The sequence below is a fragment of the Microtus oregoni genome, unplaced genomic scaffold (assembly GCF_018167655.1).
Source record: "Microtus oregoni isolate MIOR12 unplaced genomic scaffold, Mior012 000061F_ref0000440, whole genome shotgun sequence".
NCBI classification, from domain to species: domain Eukaryota; kingdom Metazoa; phylum Chordata; class Mammalia; order Rodentia; family Cricetidae; genus Microtus; species Microtus oregoni.
The window spans coordinates 3,782,455-3,807,881 of NW_024543871.1; the positions used below are offsets into that span (position 1 = coordinate 3,782,455).

Genomic DNA, 25,427 nt, shown 5'->3' on the forward strand with positions numbered 1-25,427 from the left:
GTATATTCCCTGTAATCCTTCTAAAGCTGCTTGCGTTAAGATCTTCAGAGAAAAAGGCGCAACCAAAAGCCTCCTAATACATACGCGTGCAGCAGTCCAACCTCCAGAAACTCAGATAGTGCTTGCTAACTGATGAACAGAAAACAGAGGCAATACTATCAATAATGATGAACGCTTTGCTTTCTGATTTCTAATTTTGATGGGCAGCCACGAAAAGATTTATTTACTGAGTGACAATACACTTCGGTATTAACAGTGTGGATGAGAGAGATGGGAAATTGTGTCGTCATTCACTTACGTTTTGTCAACAAATGTATTCATTCATTCAGATATTCTGGAAAGTAATGATGCACGAAAAGGATTTGACTTAGAAATTGCAGAAGGCTTTACAAAACTTTACTTTGCACAATGGTTGAGGCGCTCAGGTAAGTAAGGAAAGGGAAAGACAGATGAGACTCAAAGAGGCTTCCCTTAAACAGTGTTTGCTGGAGGTCCACGGGGAGGAGAGAGCTACCGCGAGCTCATCGCTCTCCCTCCACACTGGACTAAAGAGAAGTGCTCCTGCATCTAGGGGAAAAGTTCACATGTATGTTGACAGACAGTTCCTCCAAATTTTATTGGGGCCTCTTCAAGAATTTCATGGGCCCAAAGATTCTTCCATAGTGAAAGTTTTATTGTCTCTATAACCTTCTCAGCACTCTGCCCTTACTGTGCCAGCCTCGAATCCTGTCATTGCTGCCTCGCTGACACTTAGATTCAGTACCCACACCACTCTGGATCTGTAACGCCTTCCTAGACGTAGATGGAAAGCAAAGTGAGAAAGAGTTTGGGGCTGAAGCAGAAGCTACAAGGATGAAGATGACAGCGTTGCATCATTGTTTTAAGGAGACTAAGTCTTGTAAAAAGGGATTTTTAAACCAACTTTTCCATGTAAAAAGCCAAAAGACAGCAAAACCCAAGTTGTGTACAGAACCAAAAAGCACAAGCAATGAAAAAATACTCATAATTGCCTAATTGCTGGTATGGAACTCTGTTTTTCCCCTCCCCTCAGAGAGGGCGTCTTCTATATGACTTGGGGAACAATTTAACTAACTACAACTGTAATTATTATCATTCCTATAATAATGGGTTTCCCATAGATCTTCATATTTTATATTCATTATGGATAATACACAACGTCACGTTAGGGTATATAAACACTGCCTTTGTCAGCATGCTGCCTAGAAGCTGACGCTCAGGAAAAGGTGAAATGAAGGTCCCAGATGGAGTCAGCAGTGTCATGGGAAATAGAAATAGAGAAGTTTGCTTCTCAGGACCAATGTATGCCATCAGTTCTTAAGAGTCTAGAGTATGAAGCAAATTATGCAATGCCTGACTCAAAATAAACAGAGCACATTTCTTCACTCTCCAAAAGCTTCTTGGGCATTGGCATGTTACTATCCAACATGGAAATGAGGATATCAGGATGAGCGCAGCTGTCACTCAGAGAAAGAAAAGGCCTTGTAGAGGCTGAGGGAGCTACCTGTGGCTCCATGGAGGGAAAGTTTCAGTTAGGCTTCTGAAGGTGAGCAAAATTCAGAATGGCAGAGACTTCATGGACTGACATTTAATGATTAGCATGCAGCATGAGCAAACAGTGGAGAAAGCATAGAAAGACCAGTTAGAACAGAAGATGTATGAAGACGAACTATGGAAAATAAATTTGGATAGTTCTTAAGTTTTAATAATGGGGAACTATGTAATAGAAATCAAGCACTACTTTCTGAATACCTATTATGTGGCTATTGCATATAGCTTCTTGCTAAAATTTCTTAGCACCAATTTTAAGATGAAAGATTTAGACTATATCTAATAAGCAATATGGAGCACAGGGCCCAGGTTCTCCGAGTTCCAATACCTAAAATGAGAGTACTCAGTATCTTCCTTGCATGTCCTTAGACAACCTCTGAGGACTATCTTGAATATTTTTTATGACAGAATATGCAGATTTTCTTGGGAAATGCCATTGTTACTTGAAAATCTGAAGCTTTTAATTTTGCATGGCAATTTTCAAGAGAATCACAGAGTCCTAATTCCTCTTTCTCTTAAGGAAATGGACAACTTTGATGTGGTCTGATGTATTCACTGATAGCACACAAAATTTACAAGTTCACGTGTGACTGAGCAGCAAAGCACTGGAAAGTCTAACTTACTTCATCTGCAGAAGAAACTACATGCTACACAGTTCATGTGCTTACTGGATGCTCCCTATTTCTAGCTATTTTTAGTAGTTAGATTATTCCCCATGGAGCAAGTTAGGTGCTTCAGAAGATACACACTTCCTTTAAAGCCACCGAAGGAGCAGCTGTGGGGTCGGCGGAAGAAGATTCACATGTTGTGTGTTGCAGCAAGAGGTTAGAGCGGGAATCCATTTAAATGATGTTCTGCATCAGTGGCTTCTCTTCTCGCTTCACAAATGGATTGAGCTGGAAAACAAGAGGTATAACTTGGCAGACATGCAGGTGGCCTTGAGTGCCAGAGATGCTAGTTGAAGCATATATAACTAGGCTGGAACTGAAGGCTGGGTGGTGTAATGAGCAACCCAACCCCATTACATTCAAATATTTCTGTGGGAACATGTGTTCACCTTCTTACCTCAAAACTTCCCTAATCATTGCTAGCTGAGTCAGAAAGAGAAGAAAGCCCTTCTGCTCTCATCATCAGACACCAATTCAATGATCTCTCAAGTGTGTGAGGGGCAATGTATCTAGAAGGTGCTCAGAGGGTCTGGAGAAGAGAGAGGGACTGGGGGAACAGGAAAAGGAGTATGATGTCACCTCTCACAGGCTATAAGCAATGAAGGTACAAATTCTGTGTAGGAAAGCAGTATTCAGCTTGGGACAGAGAATGGTGGCACAACTGTGTGAGCCAATAAAGAAACACATTTAACAGATGTGTTTGATAACCAGTGCTTCAGGCTCCGGAAACAGTATTTCCCTTTACCATATAGTTACTCTGTAGCATTTTCCGTCCTACTTCACTTAGTTTTTAGATGTTAGGTCATGACTCACTATAATGATTTCATAAGTCACTAATGGGTTGTGTCCTGCAGTTTGCAAAAACATTACTATAGGGAAAGGGAAACAAGGATTAGCTTTCATTTACTGTTTCCATTCTCCCTGAACTCTCCACTTTGGTCTAAAACAAAAGGAAAGTAAGGATGTTGAAAACACCAAGAACACACACACATGCAGAGACAGAGACACAGAGAGAGACAGAGAGAGCAGAGAAAAGTAAAGAACAAGTGTGAGGTTAGGTTGCTGCCAGAAGCTCCCAGCAGGAGGTCTTACAAAGGGGAACTTCTCTATGATTGCCTGATACTGCTCAATAAAACTGTAGTTTACAAAGTCTGCGGAAGTGCCACGCTCAAAGCACATAGCTGGTTTGAATTTCCATATCTGATCAAAAGGAAGAAAAGATCAGAACTTACCCCCTGGCAGATGGCAGTGGTGACAGGGGTTGTTGTTAGCCAGTTTACCCTTCTTTGTCTCTGCCACCTAGCACCCAGCATTGTTTTTTCAGGCGAAGTTTCACCCTACCGTGCTATCTCCAAACAGAGAGATGTTCTCCTAGGAGGCCCAGATATTTTCTTAGTCTTCTGCTATGTTTTGTTTATTTTCTTAGTGCGTGGTCTCAGTTAGATGGCGAATATAAGCCAATGAGACTGAAGAAGTTATATGTAGTGCAGACTTCTATGCTCACCTTCCACCCCCATTTGCAGCTTTGTGAAGGCCTTCATCATCCTAGCTAACGAAAATCATTCTCCACCTTGTAGTTGTCAATAGAGAAGACAAAGGCAGAAAGCTTTTTCATGGGCTCTTACGGTAGACTCCAAGGTTACTGAGTTAATAAGTGCCTCCACATTGCAGTTGTCATTAATCTTTAGACACTATCCCTGTCCTCAGCAAAGGAGGATAGGAAAGCAGCTAGCACATTGCCCAGAAGGAGTACTGAATAAGTACAGAGTAAACTAGGCTCTAAACATATATGTTAGTGGGGGTAAGGAGAACTTCAATAGGACCTGTTAGGCTAGTACTATCTGTGATGATGGACATGATTCACGGTAATTGCCCATTCTGGAAGTTACTGCCCATGGACCATGTGAAATGTATCTAATGTGACCAACAAAGAGAATCTTTTACTGTATTTACTTTAAACTCACTTAACTTTAGTATTTAAAGTGTGTGTATGTGAGAGATATGGAGTCAGCTGTCTCTCATATTTTTCTTTTTTTTTAAAAAAAGTCTTTTTTCATTTTACATACCAATCCCAGTTCCCATTCCCTTCTTCCACCTTCCCCCTCACCCCAGCCCCCATCCACTCCTCAGAGAAGGTAAGGCACATTGTTTTGGGGAAAGTAAAAGGCACTCCCTACTATATCTAAGCTGAGCAAGGTATCTATCCAAAGAGAACTGGTTCCCCAAAAGCCAGTACACACAGTGGGGATAAATTCTGGTGCCATGGCCACTGGCCCTGAATTTTTTCCCCAGCCATACCACTGTCACCCACATTCAGAGGGTGTAGTTTGGTCCTATGCTGGTTCCTTCCCTGTCTGGCTGGAGTTGGTGAGCTCTCATTAGCTCAGATAAACTGTTTCAGTGATTGTCCCCATCATGGTCTTGATCTCTTTGCTCATATTCTCACTCCTCCCACTCTTCAACTGGACTTTGGGACCTCATCCCAGTGCTCTGCTATGGGTCTCTTCCTCTGTTTCTATCAGTTTCTGGATGAAGGTTCTTTGGTGACATTTAAGATATTTATCAATCTGACTACAGGGCAAGGCCTCATCGGGCTCCCTCTCCTCTATTCCTTAGGGTCTTAGCTAGGGTCATCCTTGTGGATTCCTGGGAATTTCTCTAGTGTCAGGTTTCTTGCTAGCCTCATAATGGCTCCCTCAATCAAAATATCTCTTTCCTTGCTCTCATCTCTGTCCTTCTTCCATCTCGACTATCCTATTACCTCAAGTTCTCCTTCTCCTTACCTCACTCAGGATGTTTTTTTTCTAGTTCCATCTATTTGCATGCAAATTTCAAGATGTCATTTTTTTTACCACTGAGTAGTACTCCATTGTGTAAATGTACCACATTTTCTTTATCCATTCTTCTCTTGAGCAGCATCTAGATTGTTTCCAGGTTCTGGCCATTACAGATAATGCTGCTATGAACATAGCTGAACAAATGTTCTTGTAGTGTGATTGAGCATCCTTTGGGTATATGCCCAAGAGTGGTATCGCTGGATCCTGAGGTAGGTTGATTCATAATTTTCCGAGAAAATGTCATACTGATTTCCAGAGAGGTTCTACAAGTTTGCATTCCCATCAGCAATGGAGGAATGCTCCCCTTACTCCACATCTTCCCCAGCATAAGATATCATTGGTGTTTTTCATCTTAGCCATTCTGACTGGTGTAAGATGGTATCTCAGAGTAGTTTTGATTTGCATTTCCCTAATGAATAAAGATATTAAACATTTACTTAAGTGTCTTTTGGCCATTTGAGATTCTTCTGTTAAGAATTCTCTGTTTAGTTCTGTATCCCATTTTTAAGGGGGTATTTGAAATTTTGATACCTAATTTCTTGAGCTCTTTATATATTTTGTAGATCAGTCCTCTGACTGATTGGTGAAGATCTTTTCCCATTCCACAGGCTTCCTTTTTGTCTTGACTGTGCCTTTGCTTTACAGAAGCTTCTCAATTTCAGGAGTTCCCATTTATTTATTGTTCCTCTCAGTGTTCGTGCTAGTGGTATTATACTTTAGGAAATGGACTCATGTGCCCACGCACTGAAGACTACTTCCCACTTTCTCTTCTATCAGGTTCAAGTATGGTCAGATTTGTATTGAAGTCTTTAATCCATTTGAACTTGAGTTTTGTGCATGGGAAAAATACGGGTCTCTGCATTCTTCTACATGTTGATATCCAGTTATTCCAGCACCATTTGTTAAATATGCTTGCTTTTTTCCATTTAATACTTTTTGCTTCTTTGTCAAAAATCAGGTTTTCGAAGGTGTGTGGATTAATATCTGGGTCTTTGATTCAGTTCCATTGGTCCTCTTGTCTGTTCTTATGCCAATACCAGGTTTTTTTTTTCAGTACTGTAGCTCTGTAGTAGAGTTTTAAATCAGGGATTGTGATACCTCAAAAAGTTCTTTTATTGTACAGGATTGTTTTGGCTATCCTGGGTTTTTTGTTGTTGTTGTTGTTGTTTGTTTTGTTTTTGTTTTTTTGCTTTTCCATATGAAGTTGAGTACTGTTCTTTAGAGGTCTGTGAAGAAATTTGTTGTGATTTTGATGGACATTGCATTGAATCTGTAGATTGCTTTTGGTAAGATTGCCATTATTACTATTTTTATTTCTGCATGGAAGATCTTTCCACTTTCTGGTGTCTTTTAAATTTCTTTCTTCAAAGATTTGAAGTCATGTCTTCTACTTGTTTGGTTAGAGTTACTCTGAGATATTTTATGCTATTTGTGGCTATTGTGAAGGGTGTTGTTTCTCTGATTTCTTTCCCAGCCCTTTTATTATCTGTGTACAGAAGGGTTACTGATTTTTTTTAGTTAATCACGTATCCTGCTACATTACTGAAAGTGTTTATGAGTTGTAGAAGTTTCTTGGTAGAATTTTTGGGGTTGCTTATGTAAACTATCATATCATCAGCAAATAGAGTTTGACTTCTTTTTCAATTTGTATTCCCTTGATCTCCTTTTGGTGTCTTATTGCTCTATCTAGGACCTCAAAAACTATATTGAATAGATATGGAGAGAGTGGACGGCCTTGTCTTACTCCTGATTTCAGTGGGATCACTGGGAGCTTCTCTCCATTTAGTTTGATGTTGAGTCCATTAATATTAAAAGATATTAATGACCAGTGATTGTTAATTCCTGTTACTTTTCAGTGGTAGTGTTTGTGTGTTTCCCTTCTTTGGGGTTTGCTGCTGTGTGGTTATCTGTTGCCTGTGTTTCTGTGGGTTCTGTTAGCTTCCCTGGGTTAGAGTTTTCTTTCTAGTACTTTCTGTAGGGTTGGATTTGTGGGTAGGTATTTTTTTAATCTGGTTTTGTCATGGAATATCTTGTTTCCTCCATTGATGGTGATTGAATGTTTTGCTGGGTATAGTAGTCTGGGCTTGCATCCATGGTCTCTCAGTGTTTGTAGCACATCTGTCCAGGACCTTCTGGCTTTTATGGTTTCCACTGAGAAGTTGGGTTTAATTCTGATAGGTCTGTATTTATATGTTTCTTGACTATTTTCTTTTGCAGCTCTTAATATTCTTTGCTTATTCTGTATATTTTGCCTTTTGATTATTATATGGCAATGGGCCTTTTTTTGGTTCAAGTCTATTTGGTGTTCTGTAAGCTTCTTGTACCTTCATAGGGATTTCCTTCTTTTAGGTTGGGGGTTTTTCTCCTATGATTTTGTTGAATATTTTCTTTGTCTTTGAGCTGGAGTTCTTCTCCCTCTTCTATCCCTATTATTCTAAGATTTGGTCTTTTCATGGTGTCCCAGATTTCCTGGATGTTTTGTGTTAAGAATTTGTTAGATCAGGTGGGAGGACCTTGGACTTCCCACAGGGCAGGAAACCCTGACTGCTCTTTGGACTGGAGAGGGGGGGGGGTTGGTGAAAGGCAATGGAAGGAGGGGAGGAGGTGGAATTTTTATAAAAAAAATTATATAAAAATTTTTAACAAAATAATAAAACAAAAAAGAATTTGTTAGATTTAATGTTTTCTTTGACTGACGAATCTATTTCCTCTATAGTATCTTCAGCACCTGAGATTCTCTCTTTCATCTCTTATATTCTGTTGGTTATGCCTGCCTCTGTAGTTCCTATTAATTTACCCAGATTTTCCATATCCAGAATTCACTCAGTTTGTGTTTTCTTTATTGCTTCTATTTCAGTCTTCAGGTCTTGACCTGTTTGTTTCACCTATTTGATTGCTTCTTTTCTTGGGTTTCTTAGGTTTATTTGAAAGATTTATTGATTTCTAATAATTTTTGCTCGGCTTTTCCTCCACTTTTTAAGAGAATTTTTCATTTCCTCTTTAAAGGTCTCCATTATCCATTTAAGTTATGCTTAAAGTCATCTTCTCCTGTTTCTTCTGGGTTAGGATGTTCAAGCCTCCCTGTTATTTGACCCTGGGTTCTGGTGTTACCATGTTGTTTTTTAGGTTGTTGAATGGATTCTTGCATTGGTGTCTACCCATGTCTTCCTCCAATTGGTCCATGCAATGTCTTTGCCTCTTGGTCTAATCCTTGCAGTTGCTATGTGTCTTTGGGAACTGTTCTTGGTCTGCTCTGTACTGACGCTGTCTGTGTCTTAGGGAGCTACTTGGGTCTTTCTTGGCCCCCTCTTTTGGTCTGCTCTCTTGGTTCACTCTGTGCATTCTCAGCCCGTGCTTCAGAGCTCCTCTCTTGGTCTTCTCTGTGTAGTCACAGCCTTTGCATCAGGATCCTTTCTTGGTCCTCTCTGCAGAAAGCTTGCCTTTTGGCTGGCTGGAGAAGCTGTTTGTATTTTCTCTTGGTCCTCTCTCCCTTGGCTATCTCTGTGAATTTGCAGCTTGTGCATTAGATTTCCACTGAGGTTGCAGGTGATAGAAGCCAGTTCTCTCTTTTTACTTTCACATTACTTCCAGAAAATAACTTCATATCTTCAGGCTTCTGTAGCATGTATCTTTAGCTGCTGAGCCATCTTTCCAACACTAAATTTTTGAGACCGGGTTTCACTTGGTAGCCCAGGCTAGCTTGAAACCACAAAGTATTCCAGGCAGACCTTGAGCTATCATTGATTCTCTCACTCAAGTCTCCCATGCTCAGGGATTGTAGTCATGTGCCCCTCTCACACCTAGCTAAGTTATATTAATTTAAATGTAATTTGTTACGTATGGTTAATAGCTACCAGATTGGACAAAACATGTCTAATCCCTAGGTATAAGAAACACATTTTGAGTAACAGCCCATCTTTCATTAGTAGTATTTTAAAAATCTAGAGCTTTTTCTAAATTACCTCCCAGAGCCAAAATGCCTGCCTAACAATGAATGTCTTTGTCTCATTAGCCAAAGGGCTATTAAGGATATAAAAAAGCCAGTTTTAGAGGTCTTAGTTCTCATATCAAACCTAAACAACTGCTCTCAATGAAAATACCTTTCAAACAGATAACAGCAGGGCCCTCAGTGAAAGCCTTCAAGTGATTTTGAGGTACACAATTCTTCAGAGACCCCAATGGCCAAGATAATAAAAAGTAGTCCATACTCCAGTAAATAGCTTCCTGTTCACTAGGCAAGCCAGTCCTAATTACGTTCAGTGGTCCATGTACAAAAACTAAACAGGATAGTTGGAGGGGATCTTCTTAGGAAGAAGAAGGGTTACATAAGAAAAGGAAGTTGTAAGAGTGTGGTGAGGAGGTAGAAATTACTGAAATGTATTACATATATTTAGGAAATTGTTAGCAAATGAAAATTTGATAATTTAATCAGTTGAATTTAAGTTAGCAAAAATGCCTTTAATCTAAACTCACCTTTTTTTCTAGATTGAAATATTTTTTTGGTTTTGGTTGCTTGTTTGTTTGCTTTGGGCTGTTAGGCCATATTTAAAGGGATAGAAACTGAACGGGGCAGCACGATTAATTGAAACCCAGAAGGAGAAATTGGGGTTCAACCTGAAACTCAGAAAAGCAAAACAGCCAGACACTGGCTCTTACCTCTACCTCCATCGGAAATGCCTATCCTGCCTCCAGGAATCTCAGAATGAGACTGTCTGAGAGCTGTCTTCTCCCACTTTATATTCCTACCTAGGGCTGGGATTAAAGTCGTGCACTGGAGTTACAGTCAGTTGTGAACTGCCCAGAATGGGTGCAAAGATCTGAACTTGGGTTCTCTGCAAAAGCAATAAGTACTCATAACCACAGAGTTATTTCTCCAGCCCCAGAAATTCTTTTTTTTAAGGTTTTTTATTGAGAAAAGGAAAAAAAAACAAGTTTCTGCCTCCTCCCAGCCTCCCATTTCCCTCCGCCTCCTACCACCCTTCTCCCCCTCCTCCCACCCTTCTCCCCCTCCCCCCACTCCTCTCCCCCTCCCTCTCCAGTCCAAAGAGCAGTCAGGGTTCCCTGCCCTGTGGTAAGTCCTAGGTCCTCCCCCCTCCGTCCATACCTAGGAAGGTGAACATCCAAACTGGCTAGGCTCCCACAAAGCCAGCACATTAAGTATGATCAAAACCCCATGCCATTGTCCTTGGCTTCTCATCAGCCCTCATTGTTCGCCATGTTCAGAGAGTCCGGTTTTATCCCATGCTTTTTCAGTCACAGTCCAGCTGGCCTTGGTGAGCTCCCAGTAGATCAGCTCCACTGTCTCAGTGGGTGGGTGCACCCCTCGTGGTCCCGACTTCTTTGCTCATGTTCTCCCTCCTTCTGCTCCTCATTGGGACCTTGGGAGCTCAGTCCAGCGCTCCAGTGTGCCCCAGAAATTCTTAATAATTCATATGACTTATACATTCAAGACCACAAAGTAAGAAGCTATTCTATAAATCCATATAGTGGGATTTTCAAAAAAAAAATCATTCCTATTGTAGGCAGCACTGACAAATATGTCATTTGTATACCAACATGAGGGTGACAGATCAGTTAGGTTTTATATTTATTTGTTTATTGATGAGATCAACCCACTAGCAGTTATACTCAATCCTGGCCACACACTCCAAGTAGGATGTGAGTAGGATTTGACAAAATGGAACATAAGAAAAGGAAGTTGTAAGAGTGTGGTGAGGAGGTAGAAATTACTGAAATGTATTACATATATTTAGGAAATTGTTAGCAAATGAAAATTTGATAATTTAATCAGTTGAATTTAAGTTAGCAAAAATGCCTTTAATCTAAACTCACCTTTTTTTCTAGATTGAAATATTTTTTTGGTTTTGGTTGCTTGTTTGTTTGCTTTGGGCTGTTAGGCCATATTTAAAGGGATAGAAACTGAACGGGGCAGCACGATTAATTGAAACCCAGAAGGAGAAATTGGGGTTCAACCTGAAACTCAGAAAAGCAAAACAGCCAGACACTGGCTCTTACCTCTACCTCCATCGGAAATGCCTATCCTGCCTCCAGGAATCTCAGAATGAGACTGTCTGAGAGCTGTCTTCTCCCACTTTATATTCCTACCTAGGGCTGGGATTAAAGTCGTGCACTACTACTGCCCGGTTTTTATGGCAAACTAGTGTGACTACTGGGATTAAAGTGTGTGTCACCTTTGCCTGGTCTGTAAGGCTGACTAGTGGGGCTGTTTTACTCTCTGATCTTCAGGCAAGCTTTATTTACTAAAATACAAATGAAATATCACTACAGGATAGATATCTATTGGAGTAATAAGGTAAATTTTTTTATGAACACCAAGCCTGGGTTTTATGAGAGACCTGATGACTTTTCAAGAGTAGTGTTCCATCAGGACTGCATTTGAAAATCTTCACAAGGTTACTTAACTTTTTTTTTTTCAAAAAAAGAGTTTTCTGGAAACCCGAAATGTTGGGGACCATGGAATTTAAGAGCTGGTCAGGTAGCAGTTATTGTACCTGCAAAAATGAGCCGGTGATTTGATTCAAAACGGTAAAGAGTACTGAGTCAGCTTTCGATCTTAAGTAATAACACAATGTTCGAAATTCTAGGAAGAAGGGTGTTCCCTTATTTTTCACCAAAAGACACTTCTCTGTCTCAATATCCCCTTTCCTCTCAGAAGATACATGGTCAGAAATGGTGAGAAAATAATTCCATCTTTGTGCTTAGGAACAGGTTGAAAAAAAACTAAGGTCAGGGTCAATCATTTTTACTGCCTAAACTCCAAGTGTTTGAATGATATATTTGCAGGACTAAGGAACTCTAGTCAGAGTATTTATTACCTAATCCTCCTCATCCTGGAAAGTTTAGGGGTGAAGAAGGAATTAGCTCTCTGAGCAATACAGTCCTTAACTGTACCATCTTTAGCATTTTGTCAATAACTTAGATATCACTATTTAAAGCTAGCTGGTCAGTTTGCAAATGACGTATAACTGAGAACAAAAGTGAATAAACTTATTAATCAAATCAGGTTTTAAATTACTCCCAAGAAAATGGGTCAAAACTATGACAATATTTTAAAGACATAGAAGTCTTTTAAGTGCAAAAAAAATGTTGACAGCATATATCCATGTTTGTGAGGTACCTGCCATGACAGAAAATTTTTATATGTCTGTAGGTGTAGAAGACTATGGAAGCTGTAAGAAGTCATTGGCTTCCTTAAAGCTGGAGTTACAGTCAGTTGTGAACTGCCCAGAATGGGTGCTAAGATCTGAACTTGGGTTCTCTGCAAAAGCAATAAGTACTCATAACCACAGAGTTATTTCTCCAGCCCCAGAAATTCTTTTTTTTAAGGTTTTTTATTGAGAAAAGGAAAAAAAGACAAGTTTCTGCCTCCTCCCAGCCTCCCATTTCCCTCCGCCTCCTACCACCCTTCTCCCCCTCCTCCCACCCTTCTCCCCCTCCCCCCACTCCTCTCCCCCTCCCTCTCCAGTCCAAAGAGCAGTCAGGGTTCCCTGCCCTGTGGTAAGTCCTAGGTCCTCCCCCCTCCGTCCATACCTAGGAAGGTGAACATCCAAACTGGCTAGGCTCCCACAAAGCCAGCACATTAAGTATGATCAAAACCCCATGCCATTGTCCTTGGCTTCTCATCAGCCCTCATTGTTCGCCATGTTCAGAGAGTCCGGTTTTATCCCATGCTTTTTCAGTCACAGTCCAGCTGGCCTTGGTGAGCTCCCAGTAGATCAGCTCCACTGTCTCAGTGGGTGGGTGCACCCCTCGTGGTCCCGACTTCTTTGCTCATGTTCTCCCTCCTTCTGCTCCTCATTGGGACCTTGGGAGCTCAGTCCAGCGCTCCAGTGTGCCCCAGAAATTCTTAATAATTCATATGACTTATACATTCAAGACCACAAAGTAAGAAGCTATTCTATAAATCCATATAGTGGGATTTTCAAAAAAAAAATCATTCCTATTGTAGGCAGCACTGACAAATATGTCATTTGTATACCAACATGAGGGTGACAGATCAGTTAGGTTTTATATTTATTTGTTTATTGATGAGATCAACCCACTAGCAGTTATACTCAATCCTGGCCACACACTCCAAGTAGGATGTGAGTAGGATTTGACAAAATGGAACATATTCAGAGGAGGATGGGTAGAGTGAGGGTGGCCTGGATATGGATCCATTTTACACATCTGAAGAATAGCTGGTACAAAGGGAAGTTAGTCTGAAGAAAAGGAGTCATATCTGCATATGTCTGATGGTGTGCTATTAAAGTATGAATTAAATATTTGAGCTTCAACCCCGGCCTCTAGAAAGGATCAACAGATGGTGAAAGCTACAGGAAGGCAGATTTGTGCTCCATAAAATAAGGACATTTCTAATAGAATCATGTAAAAATAGAATGCATTGTTTTCTGACAGGCCAAGGCAATAATCATCAGCCTTATTTAAGAGGACGTGGTATGTCAATCTAGTTACAGAGGCGATATTAGAGGGGTTAGCCAAGCCTAACAGATACATGAAAAATATGAGAAAGGCTGGGCCTAATGAAACACGCCCATTATCACAACAATGTAAGAGGCTGAGGCAGAAGCATTGCATGAGGACAAAAGTTCAAAACTGAAGTGGATAACAGAACTATAGAAAGACTCTGTCTAAAGAAAAAGAATGTGTGAGAAAATTAAAACAGAATGTGAATTTGTAACTGATAATTAGACTATTTTATTACTTTATATGATCTTTAAATTGTGAATTTTTCAAGTCTATAAAAATGACCTACAGACATAAACTACAGTAAACCAAAGAAAATATTTTAAGAATTGCTTTTATTTGGAGGCCTTCTCTCTCCCCCACAGCATGAGCTACAAAATGAAAGAAACGTTTTTCAAATCATTTATGGCATGTTACCAAGCTTGAAGCTCTTACCCGTCCATGACAAATTCTAGAGCTGAATTTAAGGCACCATAAGAGCATCTGTTTTCCACCTAGCTATAGAAATTACTTTATTTACAATGAACGGATCAGTGGCTCAATTAGTTTTTCAATTAAGAGTCTTGATAGTTCCCATGTTAAGTGAGTTGCAAGTCAAGATGGGCCCGTGACTATGTTCGATGATTGACAGTGATACGTGGTAATGGCAGAGAGCAAAGCTGAGAAGAATGAAATCCTGCTTAGTTATTTATAAAGACCATGATGATTCCTAGGAACTCAGTACCAATACTGCTTACTCACTGACACCCAGAGAGCAGTTTTGATCATTTTTCTAAAGGAATTTCAGCTACTTTCATTTATTCTTTGCATACCCCTATGAAGTAGGCAGGACAGATGTTACAAATGACAGGCCTAGAAGTTCAGTGAAATAACAGGCTCAGTGAGAGGCAACCAAGGTATCTGGGGTTGTCATTAGAGCAATGCTTGTCATGTAGTAGAAATTCAAACTTTATTAGATGAACAAATGAATTAATTAATGAATAAACAAACAAATTTTAGACACGTATCCTACTATCAAGCTTTAAAAATTTAAAAGGTGTTGACCCATTTCAGTACCTTCCTGGACATTTCTAACAGTGTTGTTTTAGAAAGACCATTTATAGTTAAAGGTGAAAAATGAATTTTTCAAAATACATGCATTTGTATGTTAATGTTGTGTTTATAAGCCATTATATTCAAGAAAGATAAAATGTTGATAATAAGTGTTTTCTTTCTTGACATTTAGATATAAAAGCCACATAATTGCAAAAATAACTAGTTAGACTGTCAAAAGGAAGTGCACTCCTGAGAGCAGAACAGAATGTTCAAGGAAATTAACCCTAAAACAGTAATTAGACCATGGAATCATCAGCTGGAGAGTGGGGTTGACACCTTGTTCTGACTCAAAACTATGAACACCCATACAGTTATGAAACTACAAGACCAAAGGCCATTGCAGCTAGTGGGAAGTGATCTGTATAAACCCAGGGCTGCCATAAGCTAACTTCCTTTCCGCACAAGCTCGACCACATCTTTTTTCTATCTAGTTGCCCTTCTCGTCCACCCAGATTAAATATAGACTATCAAAACTCAAGGCCAGGGATGTAAGTACTTCTTTGGTAAGTTTTGAAGTCTTTAAAAATATCTACTTTCCCTAAGCTTCCACCATTAAAAGGACTCTTTAGGGATTTTGTAGACATCTATATATTATCATTTGGGTTAGGGTTTTTTTCTATTCAGAAAAGAAATCATCAGCTGAATTTATGTTTCTCAAAGTGTGGGACAGATAGAAGTCTCTTGAAAACAGCAAACGGGTTTTGAGGCATATTTGACTTATTATCACTGCAGTGAAGAAGTGTTCAAAAATAGAGGCCAAGGATGTTACTAAATACCCTATAGTGTATAAGACAACTCCCATAATGATATCCAAAACAAAATGCCAATAGTGTCAAAGTTGAGAAACCTCAAGTTGACTCATTTGCAAAATTATTTTCACTGGTCCATTATTAACTAATTTACAGGAGTAAATAGAAATTAAGATGCCTATATTTTGACCAATCATTCAGAACATAAATGAGAAGAGGAATGTGAAAAAGGAAAAATACTGCAAGCATAAGCCCAGTTAAGAGACTATTGTCCATATTATAAAAAGACTGAGAGCATGCACTAAAAATGAATCAAGGATAAATATTCTTCATGCTTTAAGAACAGTGGTTCTCAACCTGTGTGTCACGACCCTTTGGGAGTCAAAAGACTGTTGCATGGGGAGGGGGGCCCTTGTTCCATCCAGCCGCCCGGCTAGCTTACACCTGAAATAACCACAGAGAGACTGTATTCATTAAATTACTACTTGGCCCATTAGCTCTAGTTTTTTACTGGCTAATTCTTACATCTTGATTTAACCTATCTTTATTAATCTGTGTATTGCCACGTGATGGTGGCTTACCAGCAAAATTCTAACCAGCACCCGTCTCAGGCAGGAGATCCATAGTGTCTGCCACTCTGCTCTTCTTCCCAGCATTCAGTTCTGTCTACTCCGCCTAACTAAGTTCTGCCCCATCAGGCCTAAAATAGTTTCTTTATTCATTAGCCAATGAAAACAACACATAAACAGAAGGACCTCCTACACCAAATGACCCTTCCACAGGGATTGCCTGCAACCATCAGAAAACACAGATATTGACAATACATTTCACAACAGAAGCAAAATTAAAGTTATGAAGTAGCAAGAAAATAAATTTTATGGTTGAGGGTCACAACATGAGGAACTATATTAAAAGGTCTCACCCAGCATTAAGAACCACTGGGTTAGAAGCTAAGTATATGAAACATTTTAAAATAGTAGAACAAATGAGTGGGGGAGAAAGTGGGGACCAATATGACCTTTCAGACTTTACAGTAGATAAAGAGTGACAGGTTAGGAGAAACATGGATAAGAGAGGAGATTCATGGGATGAAGATGTCAATAAGAAAACAGTATGCTCAATCTGTGATGCCCCTGAGTTGTTTAGTGAGGAGTTAGAAATCTAGATCTGGAACTCCATAAGTATCTACTTAAAATTTAGTCACATGGAAGTAAAATGAGTTGAAATTCGGCTGCCTGGCACATAGTAGGGTTTATCTTTTGTAAATATTTGTTGAAAGAACATTATGTTTGGTATAAGAGGGCCAGTGATAATGTCTTTGAAAACATCTTTATTGAACAGATGGAACTAGAGAATAGCCAGGATGGTTACATAGAGAAACCTTGTCTCAAAAAATCATAAACAAAATAAAACAATACAAAGAACAAAAGTATGTGTGAGGACCTGTCCTATGTGTGAGTTGTCATTGAACTAATGAATAAAACTTTTCAAGTGAGTTTGTCTGAGTATGTCTCCCTGTGTATGACATTGACCTTATCCCCAACATAACACACACACATACATACACACACACACCACAGAAACACACCATACACATATACTCATTTCACCAGACTGGAAATCCACAGTGAACTAATGGAACAGCTTCAGAAATCATTACTTTATATGATCTCTTCAAGTGTCTCCAGTGTTGTGCTTCACTAATCTTCTAGAATTCATTATACTCTGGTGTTATATAAAGAAGCTTCTTATGATCCATCTGGATCAGTTCCTTCATAGCTCTATTGTTCTGCTTCATGTTTGCTTCACATGTTAAGTCAGCAAGAGACTTCAGTTTCCTTTTTTCCATTTGATTCAAAGGGGTATGAAAAAATGTTCTATAAACCATCCACAATATTGTTATTTGGATATTTAGAATAATTGAGTTGTTTGACATTTTTAATTACAGCTTTTGGAATATGTGTGGTGTAATTAGATACTATGCTGTACATTAATGGTACCTGTCCCAGTCTTACAGATTTGGGGAACTATAAATACAAGCATGACAGCTGGATCTAGCGTTGCTTGTCACTCTCCACTGAAGGGAGCACAGCTGGAACATTACAATACAGTCCTTAGGAAAGCAGGAGATAGTCAAAAATGACATCTTCAATGGGAAGCACTTAGGTTTTGTAAGTGGGGAAAGACGGAGATAGGCATTCCTAAGAAAAAGACAACTAATCTTTTTCACATCAAGAAAGTTCAGAGGCCTCCGGCCAGAAAAGCATTTTACCTGCACACTGGCATTATATAGGGAGAACAAGAGGCAGAGGACAATAGCACATTCTTGAGCCAAATTAGCAGGATTTCTTTTGTAACCAGTTATTACCCAGGGTCGAGATGGCAAAGAGCAGTGAAGAAATGGATTGAACAGGCAAGAGAGAAGCCAGCCTGTGCTACCTAGACATGCAGTGTGAGATTGGGGGCAATGACTGCTGGAGGGAGACTTTGATAGAGTTAAAAGAGAGCAAAGTATGCCAAGGGAATAATAGCTGACTATATGAAGTTAACATCCTTTCATGTTTTACCTATTTATATCATTTGTTGGACTTTCCTATCAATAATAATTAAGATGTATGAGAAGATGATAGTTATTCATTCCTCTATGAGTGCCCATCTAGCTCATAGTTGAAACCCAATTAACATTTTGAGAAAATTAAGAGCTAGTATTAATGGAGTATCTCTATATACCCACACTAGATGCCTCTCATCGATTTACTCAGTTTCATTTTCACAATGGTGCTAACACAGGTACTATAACTGTTTGAATTCTATAAAAAAGAAACAAGGTCAAAGTCACAGAACAACCAATAGATACACTATTTGAACATCTATGCTTATATTAGTTACTTCTCCCATTGCTGTGAAAAACACTGACAAAAACAACATAAGGAAGAGTTTATTTTGACTCCCAGTTCAAGGGTAAGTCAAACATGATAGGGAATTCATGGGATCCTGGAGCATCATATGGCTGGTCACATTGTACCCATAGTCAGGAAACAGAGATAGATGAATGCTGGAGATCGTTTTGGTTCATCCTTTTTATTCAGTCCAGGAAACCAACCCATGGAATGGTGCCACTCATATTTAGGGTGGCTCTTTCCATCTCAATTAAACAGCCTAGCAGCTCCATGTCCACTGGTTTTACTCTTGGGTTATTTCCAGATCTTGTCAAGGTGGCAAACAATACTAATCATCACAAGAATCTAATTTGAAACCTACATATATCACAGAGCTCCTATCCAAGGCTCACAGATACTAACTAATCAACATTAAGTCATGCTGCTTATTGGAACCAATATCTGCCTGTCTTAAAAGATATCTTCTTCCTAATGCCTTTATAACATTACCAAGATAAATTTCTCTTCCGTCGGTATTTTACCAAGGACTGTCTTCTAGGATGTAGAAGAAATGGGTATGGTTCACTAAGGATTCAGCAAACAGACATCCCACAAAAAGTCTCAAGTACCAAAAGTGTCACCAACCTGCCACTGGCTCTTGTTGGTTCTGGGTGCTGGAAGGAGCTGAGAAAGGTAGCTGGGATACATCTATATATCCCTTTGACTGAGAATAAAGAATTGAAGGTAAGTTACTTTCATGATAGGCAAATCCTAATCCACACTGCCCTAGATAACTCCGGAATAGGGATGCTGAGGACATGCTGGTAAAGCATTTCTAACAGCCTTATTCATAATTCATTGTGCAACCTTAAAGAAGACACTTTTTTATATCACAGTTTCTTTATGGTAAGGAATGTAAGACCAGTGGAAATCTCTTCAAACACATGAGCCCCATTTCGCCTCTTTTATATATTTATCTTTCTATATAGGTATTAGACTTTCACACATAAAATTTCATTTCAAGCAGGGCTGGTGACATATGTCTTTAATACCAGCTCTTGGGAGACAGAGGTAGACCATTCTATGTGAGTTTGACGCTAACCTGTTCTACATAGCAAATACTAGGACAGTCAGGGATACATAGCGAGACTCTATCTAAAAATTTTTATTTCAAAGGTTTCCAACACCAGTAACTATGCTTGAAAAAGCTATAAATAAGGAAAGAGCTCATTAGATTCCTTCCAGTTCACTCTAGGAATCTAAAAACATACTTTCTGTTCAATTAAACTTCTGAGAATTTTATACATAAGTACAGTATTTTCATCATATCTACCTCTCTCTCCCCTTCTAACTCCTCTACTTCCCCTAACTCCCTTTTAAATTTACAACCTCTTCTTTCCAATACTGATGTTATATATTACATATAATTAAGTACAGTAATATTAATATTGGTATGTATGCACATATACTGTGTATATGTATGTGTGTGTAAAATAGAGATTATTCTGTGAGTAAGTTCAGTGTTCCATTTCAGTTGTACCCTTTGTAGCCACAGAATATTACAAGAATCTCTTATGAGAGGCCCCACCAAAGTACTCTGTGTTCCAGCTTCTTTCAGAAGCTACTACCACTGTCCTCTTGTGTCAGCTCTCCCCAATGACCTCATGTTCTCTGAGCCTTGTATTTGTGTTATCTACATTTTCTGCAGTGTATGGAACAAAGGAAACCCTCTAGAAGTGTCAGTATTTGCTAGGCCTTTGCATTACATGTGAAGATAGTAGAACATTTACTGAGGTTCTCTTAACACTTGCTGATATCCACCATCACATGTCTGTCTTTAGGACTTGGGAAAAGTTTGTCAGACAAGCCAAAGAGAAAAGACACATACAGCTAAAAAGTCATTAGCTATGTTACACTTCTTGGATTGAGTGATGAGTTTCTGGTTATTTATTATACTCTAAATAAATAAGCAAATTCAATGAAGTATGAAAGCTTCATAAATGACTCCTTAGTCTCAAAATAATAGATATAAGAGGAAAACAACACTTATTTTTCTATTATCCAGAATCTCATCACTGTAATTTCCTTTCATTTTTTTTGTCAAAAATAAACTAGTTAGAATGGGGTTCTCTATGCTAAAAACATGTTGTATTTCTTCAAAGCCTGTTTTACGCAGGGCCCCTGGGGTCTTACTTTTCAGGTTTTCTAGTTAGTATGGAGCTGACAACTATCAGTTTTCCTCTAAATCATTTTGTTTGAAGGATCATGATTGCTTGTTCAAACCTTTTAGCTCCATAGCCATTCATAGGGACATCTTTCTTGAATTATAAGTAAAATAAAGATGTTCAATTAGTTGAATTTAAATTTCAGATAAATAACAAGTAAGCTTTACTATATGAATTTGAAGCATGCTTGTACGAAAATTAATTTATTATGTATATTAAATGAAAATTTAATTGGAAATCTATATTTGCTAAATATGAAAACTCTATCTCATACATGTGAATATTTATTTAACGATACTGTTGGATTTGGACTGCAAGGATTTTAAGTTTCAGAGTGCTCATTTATTTACTTAGTAACTGCAACTTTTTTGATCTCTAAATTAGCAACTGAATAGTAAAGGAATCGATACTTTATAAGGTCCATGGAGAAATTAAGTGAGATTAGAGTTGTACTAGTAAACACAGTCCCTAGATAAATATTATTTATCACTCACTGATTCTTCTTATTTTAAATAACTATTACTGTTACTGCTGTGTGCTTTTTTATCATTAGTATGCCTATAAGCATTATTATTGGTCATTATTTGACCTGATATCACAAACCCTCCATTTACATAATGAAACATAGAATGGAATTTTCCTTAACATTTCCTTTCATGATAACCTTAGTATTTCCCTGCATGAAAACCAAAGATCTTTTTGGTTCTAAGTACTCCCTTTGGTTCTCATCTTCTAGTACCCCCAATCAATGTACTAGTTGCCATTCTTTAATTAATATAAAGAATTTTCCTGTCCATATGTCTTGAAGTCATTTAGAATTTCTACAATTAAAGGAGGTGGTCTACTATGCTGGAGATGGTCCTAGAGATGAGGGAGTAAATGATAATCTTTGAGATGTCTCCCTCAAGCTAATGACAAGTTGGTTTGCTCAGTGAGTGACCCTAACCAACATAGATTTAAACAGCATGTATGGAGAACAAGATACCACAGGTATCAAGAACTCGATTTCTCATAATGTTATGAAGAAATTATTTGGATTCTTCTCTACTTGCCTACCTTCTACTTTCAATGTTTTCTTTCATTATGTTGCTGAATGCCTTTACTATTTCTCCTCTCAGGGAGGATATCAGACATGATCATTCTCTTCTCTGACCCAGTCATTCCCATAACCACTCATCCTTCTGCTTTCCCACTAATCTCAACAACTAATTGGACATATTAATTTGTTTCACCATAATAATGGCTTTAATGATTCTACTTAATCCTTCTCCCAAGCCACAGTCTTTTTTAACGCCATAAAAGGAAAGAAATGAGCCTAACAAAGAAATCGATGGTTTCATAGCAGATAAGGGAGACCAGGCAGGACCTCTTAAATCACATTGCATTATGCCTGTTATGTCTGCTTCGCTTGAATGGAAGGGAGCAGTGGTGCAGATAATCGAAAGATCATTTCCACTTCATTTGGGAATGCACCACACAGTGTTGTTGTAGCTGATTTGCTTTGCTAATTATGTTCTACTGAAGCTAATATTGAAATTGGTTCAATTTTTTTAAGCTCCTCTGGGCTAGAAGAGAGAAGAGGCAGTGGCATGGTCCACTTTGAAATGAAGGAAAACTGACAACAATGAGGGGGCAAAGAAATTTTTCTATTTAGGCTAATGAGTCCACCAGATAAATGGAATAGGATCAAAGTAGAACTTGGCCAATTATGCCTGGGCAGACCAAGCAGCCAACTGTCTCCTGTGGTTCAATAGCCACTGAGAGGTCATTCATTCCCACAGCCTGTCCACAATCCGAAATCCTCTAAATTAGTACTCTACGTGAAGGGTCTTTGTCATAATACAACCGTGGTTGTAGCTTTATTTAACAGCAAGAATAGCACATTTCCAGGCAGACACATTGGCGGTTAGTCTGATTCAAACTGTATCCACTGTATTGACTTAGAAAGAAAAGAACTGAAGGCGAGAAAGACAAGTGTGCCTTGATAGTTGTATCACCACACTAAGGGGTCATTGGGCAACCATTGTGGGAAGATAAGAGCCTGAAGTGCCATGGAGGTGAGCAGGGAGACTTGGATGAAATAAGACAACTGCTGCCTCTTTTCTTTCTGAGTTTCTTGACCACTGTAGACACAGATATGTAATTCTCGCCAATAAACATTTCTCTTTCTTATTTTCAGGCAGGGCAACTGGACTTTCAGAGGGTTCTATATATTTCTCTAGAGGCTTGGCATCTTATTTTTCGTTTGTTGTTTGTTTGTTTGTTTGCCTGCTTGCTTTTTGACACGGGTAATTTAGAGATTAATTGTGCATTGGCTTTCTAACCTTACAAGCTGCCATGGGGGACAGCTGAGCTATTGAAATGCATTTCTCTCTTTCTCCTCACAGTCTGCTCCCAGTTCTCCAGAGGGGTGTATGCTATCTTTGGATTCTATGACCAGATGTCAATGAACACCCTGACCTCCTTCTGTGGGGCCCTACACACATCATTTGTCACACCGAGCTTCCCCACTGATGCAGATGTGCAGTTTGTCATTCAGATGCGCCCGGCCTTGAAGGGGGCCATTCTGAGTCTGCTGGGCTACTACAAGTGGGAGAAGTTTGTATACCTCTATGACACAGAACGAGGTAAGAAGACGCATCTAGTTTACTCTATGGGTATTCATGTGACAGAGATTTTTAAATGTCATCACAGTGCATCCCTTTCTTCCAGTAGATACAGTTTAATTCTCCTTTAAGTTTATTTTAAGTATTCAAAATAAATGAAACATGAGAAATCAATTGTAATCTTATAACCTAATTATCCAAGTCATATACAAAATTCCTCATAAAATGTGATTTGGGATACACCGTGGAAATAATTTTTGTAAGACAACTCATCAAAAAAAACTTTGATGGAAAATAAACGAAGTGTAGAATACTATCAAATAAAGTTTTTGATCTAAAAAATTAAAAACTTCCATGTACTACTATGTGTGCATATGTGTGGTCTACTGTGCCACACAGGATATGGAAGCCCAATCTGGAAGGTGTTAGAAAATGAATCTTGCGAGATTGTGATGATTGTCCTTTCAAGATATACTAATTAATATGTTGAAACATACACATAATAATACAACTAAATGTGCCCTCCCAATCCAGTTGTTTCTATTGGTTTCCAAAATGAAACTGAGGGCCCTTAATTATGTTGTTGTATCAGTGTTCTGATATCAGTTATTTGCCTGTAGACTAAATATCGATGGTTCTCTCTGAGTCTACCACTTCAGATTCAGAGTCAGAAGAAAGAAATGAAAGGTCTTTCTTCCTGGTCCCTGGGGTAGCTAAAGAAAAGCTCTTTCTCATCAACATAATTTGAAATGCTAGCTTGCTCCTGAGAAGCAAGAGCATTCTTCACATTCCTCTGATTTAGCTGCAGCACCAGATCATATCATAAAACAGGCAAGCCTGCCTTTGCCTCTGATACATACCAGCAAAGAGGGGTTGAAACTCACCAATCAGGATCTGAGAATTCTGATACTAACTAGCTTTCTGATCTTGACCAAGTCTCTGGTACTCTCTTGAACCTGGTCTCCTCTCCTAAGGCGTGTCCCTTTTTTAATATATAAAATTCTATGGTTCTGTGATCCCTTTTGATAATATACCAGACACAATAAACTTTGTATCTTGGAAATAATTGTAACTTAGATACTATCAATGAGTCAATCTAATGATTTTGCAAACTACCATCTATCTTTAATGGTGTATTCTACCTCTAAGACAGAATTAAATAAAATATAGTTCCAATAGGTGTGAGCAAAAAAAGATCATTTATGTGACAGTTCATGCTATACTAGGTTCTGATTGCTTTAAATATTGTAAAAAGGTAGCATTCAAGAAAAGCAGAATTTTCAGAGACAGCTCCTTAGAGTAAATGAACCTCTACATCAGGATTTCTTGAGGAAGGGAAAACAGGAATATCATGAGGCCTCAACTCTAAACAAAGACCTACCAAGTAGTCAGTCCTGAGATCATACACCTATACATAACATTGCATGGACTGAGGAGATTATATTTATGTATTTGGAAATTTTTTTATATGTGTGACAAGCAGTTTAAAAAGTAGACCATGAATTTGAGAGATAGCAATGGGTAAGGGTGCATGAAAGGCTGCAGGGAAAGAAAGGAGGAAAATAATGTAACTATATTATAGATTCAAACCCAAAAATTATTATGTTTTTAAAAAGAATAGAGACAAAGGACAGAGTACAAAGCTCTGTGTGTTCAAGCAGAGTCTTAATTCACTAGGGTAACAACATTGTTTAAACATTGTTTAAAAATGTCTAATTCGTGATGTACTCTATTTTAATGCATTTCCTTCCATTCAAAACACTGAGAGTGAATTAGTTAATTTCCATATATTGCATGTAATGCAATTTGGAGCATTGTAGTTTACAGAACTAAAGGCTGAAAATCATCAGTTTCTCTCCTGAAGCTTCTTTTTTCCATTAAATATCAGTTCTCTTAATGCTATAACTACATTCATTTCAAAGAAGACCCAATGCATGCATTCTCTCACCATCACCTATAAACAATTTTTGTTCATTAGACCTCTACTGTGAAAAAGAAAGCTGACACCATCTAAGTCTGCTTCTTATCCCTCCTTTAATCCTTAAAGCATCTCATTAAATAGTTGGAGCAATTGTATAATCTGACATCCAAAAGAAACATTTCCGATTGAATGTTTATTTCCTCTTTAGCTATTTACCAGGTGGGACTAACTTATTATGTTTTCAAGAAATATATTACAAAAACATGAATATTAATGTCCACTTTGGAAAGTGTTTTCAAAATGCTGTACCAAGAACTATCCCAAAATTTTAATAACTTTCTACTACCCACACGAGAGAAAATACAGTCTATTCTTCAAGATTCAGTATGCT

The 25,427-nt window shown here is 38.6% G+C and overlaps 1 protein-coding gene across 3 annotated transcripts in view; it reads left to right on the forward strand.

The window, feature by feature from the left end:
• The window catches only part of Gria3 (glutamate ionotropic receptor AMPA type subunit 3), a 293,607-nt gene that overhangs the window by 54,982 nt on the left and 213,198 nt on the right, over nucleotides 1-25,427 (forward strand). For all 3 annotated transcript variants that reach the window (XM_041640013.1, XM_041640014.1, XM_041640012.1), the window contains exon 3: nucleotides 22,897-23,136. In XM_041640013.1, coding sequence (XP_041495947.1) covers nucleotides 22,897-23,136 — 240 coding nt within the window. The remainder of the gene's footprint in view (nucleotides 1-22,896; nucleotides 23,137-25,427) is intronic.